Source organism: Vanessa tameamea, chromosome 8 (assembly GCF_037043105.1).
Source record: "Vanessa tameamea isolate UH-Manoa-2023 chromosome 8, ilVanTame1 primary haplotype, whole genome shotgun sequence".
NCBI classification, from domain to species: Eukaryota; Metazoa; Arthropoda; class Insecta; order Lepidoptera; family Nymphalidae; genus Vanessa; species Vanessa tameamea.
The window spans coordinates 8,568,532-8,581,140 of NC_087316.1; the positions used below are offsets into that span (position 1 = coordinate 8,568,532).

General features: G+C 30.6%; 1 protein-coding gene across 2 annotated transcripts in view; it reads right to left on the bottom strand.

Annotated features, from left to right (window-relative positions):
- LOC113400021 (uncharacterized) overlaps window positions 1-12,609 on the bottom strand; it is a 38,768-nt gene that overhangs the window by 12,432 nt on the left and 13,727 nt on the right. For both annotated transcript variants that reach the window (XM_026639383.2, XM_026639381.2), the window contains exon 2: window positions 5,130-5,271. In XM_026639383.2, coding sequence (XP_026495168.2) covers window positions 5,130-5,271 — 142 coding nt within the window. The remainder of the gene's footprint in view (window positions 1-5,129; window positions 5,272-12,609) is intronic.

The window sequence follows — 12,609 nt, forward strand, 5'->3', positions numbered from 1 at the left end:
TTTACAGGATTATGTAGAAGTTCCATAAACTTCGTCTAATAAATGTATGTTGCTATTAAACAATAATTCTAGAAATACTATTAACTGGAAACAAATTGCACAATACTATACAGTTTTTCTTTCATCGAAACCATGTTTACAACAATCACACACATGTCAGTGGAGCATTGTGTAGTAAAATTAAATTGTAATTTTTTACTGACATACCAAAACGTATACACATATGAATACAATATGTGAACTATTAGTCATACCTAGATACGAGTTAAAATAAACTAGTCTTCGTTGTCGCGCATAGGATAAATAACTTTATGATTGGTTTTAAATGTTATCGCTCCTACATTACTAGATAAGAACTTCATTTTTACTTTAGGTAAAGTAGCCAATTTATCTGCATAAATATGCACTGTGTCAGGAATATTAATTACTGTATCGCATTCGTTTTATTCCTTCACGTGATTTATTTTTTTACATTTTACATTAACAGCCTGTAAATTTCCCACTGCTGGGCTAAGGCCTCCTCTCCCTTTGAGGAGAAGGTTTGGAGCATATTTGACCACGCTGCTCCAATGCTGGTTAATGGATTCACATGTGGCAGAATTTTGTTGAAATTAGACACATGCATGTTCCCTCGCGATGTTTTCCTTCACCGCCGAGGATGAGATGAATTATAAACACAAATGAAGCACATGACAATTCAGTGGTGCTTGCTTGGGTTTGAACCCGCAATCATCGGTTAAGATGCACGCGTTTTAACCACTGATTCATTACTTACTATTATTAAAGTAATGATTTGTAACTCTTGTTATATATACTACTGTATGTTCCTTTTATTAGTATCACTGCATTAATATAACAATGTTGGGCAAAGGCTTATTAGTCTTATTTTTTATAGGAGGAATTCTGTAAAGGATACATAATTTGTACCCTGTATCTGGCTTCCTCCGATAAATGATGTTTCAACACGATGTTTTCCCTTCTCGAAACAACATAACTATTAAACAAAAATTACTCATGTGTTCGAATAAGTTCTACATGTTTTATTTACTAGACATTTCGACTAATTTTTATTTACTAGTAGTCTAGTTGATATTACAATGTATTAACTACTTACAATAATAATGATCGTTTTTTAAGGCATATTTTAATATTTGTGTAAATGTTTAATTGTTAATTTATATAGCTTGATGATATCCTTTTAAATTTTATTATTAGGATATACAATAAAAATATTGGTAAATCCTAATAAATATTTCTTCTTTTTTTATCTCCTATTGAATTTTACGTTGCTAGAAATAATCGATTCGAAAAATGTGATACAACAATTTATAGATAATAAATGAAAAATTACAACTCCGATTAAAGAAAATCATAAACAACCTTCGTTCATCTATTTATGAATATTATTATCAAATGATTATACACTTAATAAAATGGAACCCTTTTAATTTAATGAAGGATAACAAAACTAAATATTTGTCCTATTTTTTATAAAATAACGCAAAAAAGACTAGGATAGTACCTAATTGACATTAAAATTATATCTGAATAGATTACTTAAATTATTGGGATTATTAAAAGTGGTGTTTATTTTAATAAATTGAATAAATACTAAAGAAAGGTAAGAATCTAAAGTATTCGTATTATTGTTAAATATAAAGTAATTATATTAAACATTTATAATATTATATTAAATTGAACACTGAATTTATAATGAAAACTTAAGAATACTTTTAAACATTTTATATCTTCGAGTCGGTTAATAAAGGTCAGTATTACACGTATGAAGTGAGTGACTCGTAAGTAATTTTAAGACCCCGACTTTTAATGTAGATTTATTAGCGACATATTGGATATGGTTGGGTTGGGGAAGAATTGACTGCAAATTGAAAGTAATTTTCGTGTATAATACAAACAATGAATAGAAGGAAAGATTCTTTAAGTCTTATCTTATAAGCAAGTTAGAAAATATTTTTATCCATTTTAGGAAAAGTTTCTTACGAAACCAAAAATATTTGTAACTAGAATCTCATCAATTTATATATGTCTTATATATCAATTGGACATTATGCATTATTAAAAATGTTACGTTTTTAATAATGCATAATGTGTTTTTAACTTAATTAAAGTTAAAATTTATAATATAAATCATATAAGACATTATTTTGATCTAAAATATTTCTACGTATACAACAGTCATAATATTAACTTAAGTGTTAAAGGTGTTAATTTGATATTCTAGATTTTTTGAAATAAATTCTTTATTTATTTGTTAGTGACTCGACTTTTTTTGCGGCGCCATGAGTATATAGTCTTAATTGTGCCAAGAGGGCACAGATTATTTCGCCAATCACTTTGTTAAGTGTAACGATCTGTCACTGATGACTGAAATTGACATATATACAATTTATGATTGTGTTTTGGCGCTAGAATATCTGAACCAATTTAAATTTACTTTATAAATATAGTTTTACTTTAAATAAAAAATACTATTATATGTATTTAAAGTAATATAACGATAGAAAAAACGAATAAGCCTAAAGTTGAGGAACACACGATTCGAATCCGGGACCTCGGGATCTACACCACTAGACCAACGAGGTGGTGTTATATTTACAAAGTACATGAATTAGAAAATGAAAACATCCACTTAGCACCACTTACACTTTCATACTAATGATAACAATTAAAATATCAACGGATTTACTGGAAAATACCTCTTTCACGCGAAGGCTTGACAAGTGAAATGTTAAAGACATAATTAAACGAGCAGTTATGATATTATGAATACAATGTTGTTATGTAATGTCGTTTTGTAAAATTTTTTTATTCGACCATCGACCTAAATGGGCAAAGGTATAAAAATAAAGTTTTTAAATGACAGAAAATTAAAGTAGGCTGTAAATATCTGGCTGTCAGTCATATGAAAAAATAACACGGCATACCAGAGGAAATTAGACTTTAGACTTAACAAACAGTGGGTTATTAAATCTAAATATAGACAAAACCAGTAAGACTAAATAAGACAATGGAACGTAAACCAGAACGGAACATAAATCAAAATAACCTATTAGGTACTTTAAAGAATGCTTTTTTTAAAAGTTTTTTTTTTTTTTGAGTACTTACGTTATATATTCTTTTTTTATGAGGTATCCGATATATTATTTGTACTTTGAATAAAGCAACTGAAATGAATAGATTATTCATCTCTGCAAGCGTGGGATAGTCTTCTAAAGGGCGTGCGAAACATTTATTTTACATTTTATTGCGTATAATGTGTGCATGCTGAGTAGTTGATTATTTTCAGAAGATGTCTTGTATTGTACTCATGTATTAAACTCTGTTATATTTTATTACACATATTTACAATTTAACATAATAAAAGCAGTCATAATCGTTAAAGTCAAACAACTCATAAGCTCTAATAACTATTTATTCTCTGTATTTTGTGTCATATAAACATTTTGATTAATGTGTTATAAAATAATCAACCGTTAATATGTATAGAATTATTTTATTAAGTATAAATTGCCATAGCGATCATCGCCTGAGTTAATTTCCGGATGCCTTTGGTGAAGAGCCGAAGTTTATTGGTCATTTCATGTTTGAGTTGGCAACATGATTATTTTACCGCAATCAAATTTAGTAATATACAGTCTATTATGCAATATAATATTTCACAAATTATATGTCAACAGCTAGGTTTATGAAGACTAATATAAGTATGATGTTTATGTTGATTAAATGCCTTCAGGTCAATCTATATTATTTTTTTAAATATTTTTAGACGAATTGTCGACGGTCGGTTACTTAATGGTCAGGTAAGTGGTCGCCTCCACCGATTTTGCACTGTAAGAAATATTAACCAAACTTTACATAGCCAATGCGTTGCCGATCTTGGGAGCAAAGATGCTATGTATCTTGTGCTAGTAACACAACAACATTTAATATTTGCATAATTAGCACAAAAACCTACCCCAAGTAAATTACACATTATGCGACTTGTCTTTCTGGTTCAAGGAAGCAGCATTATTAGCTTGTGCAACCTAACACGAAACATCGTAAGCGATATGATGCTTATATATAATTATGTATTTTTATTTATAAATCAGGTATGTGGTGTAATTCCGTCTCGGTACGTACCTATAATCCATTCATATTTTATTCCATTACCACCACATCAATACATTTCTATGTATAGCCTATTCCAATTGAAGTAGAAATAAAGATAAACATATCTTAAATTTCCGTATTTCATGCGATTTGCTATTAACTCTTTTATATTGTAAGACTCACTACTAAGAGTTTATGAGATATATATATATTTTTTATAATACAACACCATTACACTGGATTAATTATATCCACTTTCATTTTACTTCCAAAATTCCAATAACAATTTCGTCGACGTTCAAAGGCCCATTTTTCCCCAAATCCATAGTTAATATCTAAGATTAATCAAGCTCTCGACCAATGATATCGCGTCAATTTGCTGTCAAATGTTGTTTATTTGGCTTTTCTCCTCTTATGTTTGGAATAGATATACCTGTGTTTTATTTTGAGTTGCCTAATGTAATCACACACAGAAGAGTAATCCTAATTTCCATGGTTGGTAATGCATTGATTGTACGTAAGGGATGGTCATGGTAACCAATCACGAACAAGTGGCTCTTTTTTTTCTACCTTGGTATGTTAAATTTAAAAAAGGGCCTATACTCTGTACGTAAAATTAATTAATACAATTTGCATCGCAATAATGTGAGCTACATTTACTAGAACAGAAAATCTATGATTGTTCCAGTAATTACCTCGTAATGAGGGTTCGTGTAGTTATGACTTAAGTCTATAACTCATTCATAAATATTTAGTCCGTTTTTGTAGTTACTTACTTAATTTTAAAACGAATGACTTGCAAAATATGCAGTTTTGATACTATTATTTTGAAGGCTTAAAATATGGTAATTTTTAAAGTTTTTGAGATTTTATCTAAATGTAATAATTTACCAATATTGAATCTATCAAAAGTAAGTGGCAAGAAACAGATTATTTCCTCTTTTTGATCAATTATTATACTAATAGCATCGGTATATTAATAAAGTTACAAAATTACGGAGTTTCTATTTACTTACATTCAAGACACGTAGAGTCGTCAACCTGTGCATAGTACGGTCGACATGTGCATAAGCCTCTGGTGCATTGTGCGTTCATAACACTACAGTCCCCGTTGGAGCGGCAATTTGATCCTAACGATGACCCCTCTGTTTGTAATATCTGGAAAAAAAGGAAAAATTATAGGAATAATTATCGTCACGATATATTGTAGTAGGAATATAATTAAAAATGGCAAATAGTTATGAATGTAACGTATGAAAATAAATCAAACCTTTTATACAAGCTAAAACTGCGATGCTTTCATATAATAGAGCTACTATTACTTTTGATTCTGTTATAGTTTTATTTCATTCTAACAATATAATAAATCTACGTTTATCGTAAGTTATGGCAAATCATAGCATTTAGCCGAAAGCGTCAATCGCAAAAATCTCATAAAAGTTGTAGTAAATTGTACGGCTTATAGGGAATCGTAAAACTACGCTGAGATAAAGAGAGGGATGCGGCTCCCTCTGTCCTGCGAATGGCTGGTAATAATGAAGTCGCATTAATCTCACAAGTTGAGTGAACGCACGCAGCTAAGAATAGGTTCAGCTTCTAAGTATTAAAAAGTAAAAGTAAAAATTTAGAAAATTATTGATAAAAATAAACGAACTCTATATATTATTTGAATATAAAATTAATCAATGAAAATATGTATGAACATAAGAGTTGTTATGAATGCGGAAACTATGTAAGTAAATTTCGATATGAAACGAAGTACCAGTGATTTGTAAATTAATTTACATACATTTTGATATAGGCTGTGTTTTAATAACGAAATATGTAATTGGTTTAATAGAGATGAAACGGATATCTAGCATGTATCCGGCATGTATGTATCTTGTCTTTTCGGCTTAATTTTACCATCCGGCCTCACTACGAATGTAACCGGAATGTAACTTTTGACAACTTTAGTAGTTGTGTGGCGTTCAATATAAATTCTAGCTTACGAGATGGGCGGATATCCGGTATTCAAATAGTTCTTCGTTTAATTTCTACTATTTATTTTTCTTGAACGCATTTTTACTATAACAATAATGAAGCCCCTTTGACCGAATTTTGAACAGGAAGGTTCATTTCAAAGACTACCCATCTTCGCAAATTTTAGTGAACAAGTGCCTGTGCAAACATTGGTGTACCTTCCCTCTCACAGTCTGATCTACGTTATTGTGGTACGACGAGAGAGAGGAGAAAAAACTACTTTACGTGCCTTACTAGGAATAGTATAATAACATTGAATTCTTAAATACGAGCTGTTGCTGAAAACGAATTGATAGAAAAACCCGATAACTTTTACTGATCCGACATTAGATTGGCCTCGAAATCTGCAAGGACAGGGTTGCTTGTAAGGACAAGCAAACTTCAAAATATATTTCTGAAATATGTTTTGTACGAATGTGGGCTGTATATTGTTTGTTTTATGTTTCGATTAAGCAGGTGCTCTCCGCATTATGCAATATCAGTATAATTTGCAGTTACATCATGTTTGTAAATTGCCGTGACAATCTTAGTTAACGTGTCTTCGCGTATATTAGGATATCCTCCTACCGTGCCTACGCTTCTGATGTATCCAGTGTGCGATTAATTATATCATAGCGATAATTGACTTTACCTTCAAGTATATTCGTTACTTCAAGTTATTCGTTTGTTGAATCAACTCTCTCAATCTAGAAGTAAAAACCTGTACGATCACTTACTTTGTTTAAGAAATTAATATACTTATCTAGTTTTGTTGTTAATAAAACACAATGTTTTATTTATAAAGTTAGTCTATTTTTTTACCGAATTAAAACAAGAATATTTTGTTTCCTCTATCTTGAGATCGCACATCGCAGTGTTGGTGATAATGTCGCCTCTTTGTACGTCTTCTATTTCTGTATTCTATGTTTAAGTTACTACAGAAAGTACTAAAGTACTACAGAACGTATCTGTAATGTATGAAATACTTGTGCTTATCGAAGCATCGCTCCCGAACACTTCACTAGGAAAAACAAGCCCATGGGACTTTCCTGCCCATAAACTATTTCTGCACAAAAGTCACGTCTATCTGTTTGTCGTCTGTTAAAAAAAAACAAACAGACTATCGGATTTAAAACATTAGCGGGAATTAAGCATTGTATCAAGTAAGGAATGAATGTATGATATTATGATACAAAATTACCCATTGTAGTGCGCCGACGTTTTTAATAGTTTTATTATCAATCGGAGCTGTACTTTTGTATTACATGTTGAAATGTATATATCTATACATAGGTATAACATATATATTTTAAAATAACAATCTGAGAATATATCGATATCGCTATTAAGTAAAAGCCGGTAGATTTTTTAGAACTTAATTCAGATCTCTTTTACATTACTGGTTTGTTATATATCGCGAGTAAAACAGCAAATTCCATCGCGTGAATTTCGGCCACATGTAACGTAACGTAACGTAAGTATATCTATTTATATGCAGTTATGATTAAAGTTATTTACTCATTCTAATAAACAAACTGTCGACGAATTTATACGTACATATATCTATTCATAAATAATGAAAATGTGTATGAACTTTCCCTTACGACAAAAATTAAATTTAAGGAGTACGGTTCAGAAACGTATCTATAAGTTATTCAAGATCCGGAAACATGAAATTATTCAGTAAGGAAGAAGGGTCGACATGTTACGCTGTTTCATAATTTACGAGTTAGTTGCTTTTGTAACGTATGAAGTCTTTGATATAAGAATTTGTTACACTTTGTGAATAAATAAGGGTGTTACACTTAGAATAACGACGACAAACGGACATTTTTATGACTATAGTTCGTTTCTAATTTCACAGATCTATATTAACGATAAGCAGAAGATATTTTTAAACTAGAATGTTCCTTACAATGTTGAATGGATTCATTCCTGTAAATAATTAATGTTTACAATATTTAGTTGTGTTTTGTTTATTTTTTTGGATTCACAAAAAGCTGAATACGCTTGTGATAGTATTATATAGACGATAAATGTACAAAATTATATGTATCCACAATCGGAATAATACGCCGGTAATGTACCTAGTAGGTACATAAATTAAATTAATGAAGGTAGAAGAAAATTAATATATATAACAAATCAAACTTAAGAATATGAAACCTCTAATACTGACGCTGATTCAGTGTTTTTAATAAATGTTTCTTAAATACATTATTAGTTTATGTCATTTCTAAATATAGTTTCAATACATATACATACTAGAAATATTTATTGCGCGTAGCTAACAATTATCAGTTATGTGTAAAAAACCACGTTTATAGCATAGCGGTTTATAAAGTTACTTTATGTAGCTAAGGAAAATACATAAATGAGTCAATTAATTTTATTCGAACTAAAAGAAGCTTTATGTAATTAATTTTAACATCACCGTGTGTAATGTTTTTGTACGAATAACTCAGAGCCCTAGAATCGTAATTATCGATAAAAAAAAATTATCTGTATAAAGTGTTAACCGATTTAAAAAAAAAAGATATGTGGTATAAATATTGTTCTTAGAATATTTCAAACTAGCTACCCGTCCCGGCTTTGCACGGGTGCAATTCATTATCAAAGGAAATGCATATAGCACTCAGGAATAATGTAACTTCCTACCAGTGATAAAAAAAACAATATTTGTTTACGCCCTACATATATAGTTCCTTATAATATTTGTATAGATATGTAAGTTCAATTAAACCAATCTGACTTATATCTATCTATCTTTAAATGTTATAAAATAAAGTTGTGCTTGTGTTTAAAGTCAATATATATTACCCATTTAAAGAGATGTCAGTTTAATTTTTATATGCAAAATATTACAAAAGCTATATATATATACATTATACATACTTCATATATAACCTTAACATATCATTAAATAATCCGATGTGTTTAAACATATATTTATGCATAACAGTATTGAAGTTGAAACGTAATCCGATATAAACAATTTATTTATATTACCGGCTTTAAAAAAAAAGTGTTTTATGTACTCAAAAGATTTACATTAGGTAAACCACATGACATTACACGAATACGTAGCCATATTATGTAACATTGTATGAAATTTCAAAGCATGCATGATTGTTATATGCAATTAGTCTAACAGTCAGATGATATCTTAAGATAATATAATGAAAAGAGATTTTTCCTATTAATGAACCCATGAGAGCGTAACCAAGTATTATAAATCTCTCGAGCATCTCCCATGACTCGGTCCAGGAAAAGGATGACGTAAGTATCAAGTGTCAGGATAGACTTTCATCGATGGTAAAAAAGTTTATTACGTACACGGCGAAGTTGCATTTGTAAGCAATATCCTGGATATTGTCATTAGGTCGGTAAATCTTTGTGTGTTTTGCCTCTACTTAATGTATGTTGAAACACATAATTCATGTAAATAAACTGTTCGAGTTTCCGTATATGATTTTTTTTAAATGAATATAGACGATATGATAGATGCATATGTTACAAAAGAGGGTTTATTTACGTTTATGCAAATTTTCATTGATATATTGTCAAATCACTATTTCGTGATGAATTTGTAACTATGATCAAAATACCAATAAATATCATATAAAGTGTGTTATGATCGATTTTATGGACCCTAAAGAGGCTATTTACTTCTGATTCCGATTTTCTGATTTATCTAGTCGTTTAACATCTTTAGAGCAACACACTCGTGAAAATAATCTAGAGGTAAATGGTGTGCCTGAAAGTAAATCGGAGAACTTACTGTCTGTAATCAAACAACTCACGTCTACTGTTTCAGTTCCGTTGGGAGATAACGATATTATTAGCTGTGTAAGAGTGAGAAAAATGGATGATACCAGCAGTCGGCCTCGCGCTATTATTGCAAAGCTTAGTAGTACTAGAGCAAGACATGAGATATTAGCCACCGTTTCAAGGTTTAATAAATCTAACCCAGAAGATACATTACATACTGGCCACCTAGGTTTCGGATCCAAGAAATTGGCTGTATATGTGTCGGAACACTTACCACCACACCTTAAGTATCTACATGCCCGCACACAAGTAACGCGGGAGAAGCTTATAAAGTATGTATGGGTGCGTAATGGACGCATCTTTATTCGGAAAAATGACACATCACCAACTAAACAAATTCGTAGCTTTGAGACCTTAGACCATATTTAATTTAAAGAAAAATAGAGTTTAAGTCCGTAAATTAAAAAATCTCATTCACAATTTATTATCAAAATGTCCGTGGTTTGAAAACCAAACTACCAGATATAAAGCTGGCTTCTCTGAGAAACAACTACGAAATGATAGCGTTAACTGAAACTTGGTTGGATGATTCAATCAATGATAAAGAAATTCTAACTGATAGATATACCATTTACAAAATAGACAGATTAACAATTTCACCACTTGTACATAGAGGGGGTGGAGTCTTATTCGCGGTATCAAAAAATTTACAATCTCAACGAGTCAAACACCTGGAATGCAATAATGAGGATTTATGGATATCAGTTCGCTTAAGTGTAAATGGTGTAACTAAAAATGTACTATTCTGTTTATTGTATTTGCCGCCACCTGTAACATCTAGTTATTTAGAATTAATCTTAAATAACATAAGTAGAGTAATGGAAAGTAATTTATGTGAAACTCTTATATTAGGAGATTTTAATTTGGGTTTTATAAACTGGATTTTTAAGTCAAATGAAAGAAATTTAGTTCCTAGCAATAGTACAAAACGTTTAGATTTTATGTTAGTGGATTTTATGGCCTTGAATCATTTATCTCAATTTAATAATGTAAATATAATAGCAGAATACTTGATTTGGTATTTAGTAATTTCTCTGGTGTCAGGGTCGCCAGTAGCCTGGACATACTAACCAAAGTGGACTCCCATCATCCCCCTTTAGAGATACAACTAGAACTAATGCAGTTAGAGGTTTTAACTGAGAGAGTATTTGCCACGCACAATTTCAAAAAAGCTAATTATACGATAGTCAATGACAAACTAAAAGAAATAAATTGGGAGTCTGAGCTGAGCTCAACTGCTGGTGATGTTGATGTCATGGTATCAGTTTTTTATGAGATCCTAAAAAGTATTATTAATAATCATATCCCTATAACAAAACCTAGAAATCGTAAATATCCAACATGGTTTTCCACATCTCTAATATAAATAATTGCTGAAAAAGAAAAAGTAAAATTAAAATTTTAAAAATACAATAACCCGCGTGACTTTCTTGAGCTTAAATTATTAAACTCTCGCATATACAAAGTGATGAAAATTCGTTATACCAACTATACAAACGGAATAGAATCGGTTGTTTGCAGTAACCCGCGTAAGTTTTGGTCCTTTGTTAAGACTACACGTGGAACATTTTCGAATATTCCCAGTAAAATGAAAATATCTGGCAGTATTATAGCTGAAGCTGGCGAGGATATTTGTAATTTTTTTAAACAAAAAATTTCTTCGGTCTATTCTAAAAATATACTTAATAAGAATCAAATTCAATTTAAACAACAGGACTTTTATCACCAGTTGTCTTTAAGCTCTATAAAATTTAATGAACGTACGATTCACAATACTCTAAAGAAAATTGACCCTCGTAAAGGGGCTGGGCCTGATGGGATTCCTTCTCTTTTCATTAAAAGAAATTACAAGAATTTAACGTTGCCATTAAAAATAATCTTTGAAACCGGGTAATTCCCATCGGCTTGGAAGCTTGCTAATGTTATACCTATATATAAAAAAGGCGATAAAGATCTTGTTGACATTTATAGATCAGTGTCAATTCTGAGTCACTTTGCAAAACCATTTGAACGAATTATATGTGATGTCTTATCGAAGTATAGCACTAAAATTATCACAACTAAACAATATGGATTCTGTTCGGGTAGATCTACTTTAAGTAATCTTGTCTGTTTTCTTAATGACGTGTCAAATTATGTTGATATCGGCATTCAAGTGGACTCGATCTATACTGATTTCAGCAATGCGTTCGACAAAGTCAATCATCTCTTATTGTTCTTGAAACTAAAAAGATATGGGATTCATGGCAAATTATTACTTTGGTTAGAGTCATATGTAAGAAATAGGCAGCAACAAGTTGTAATTAAGGGATTTAAGTGACATCCTTACTTGGCATATTCTGGTGTGCCGCAAGGTTCACATTTTGGGCTGATATTATTTATTAATGACATTAGTGATTACATTAAGCACAGTGAATACTCTATCTACGCTGATGATATTAAACTATATAGACGTATAGAAACTATGGATGATGTAATTCTTTTGCAACATGATCTTGATTCTGTGCAAGAGTGGTGCAATAGCAATGGAATGCTACTTAATGCTACAAAATGTCAATTCCTTCAAATAACTAAAAAATCAAAGGCTTGCTGAAGTTGAGGAAATACGGGATTTGGACATTACTATCTATAAGAAATTACTACTTACAAAACATATAGACAAGA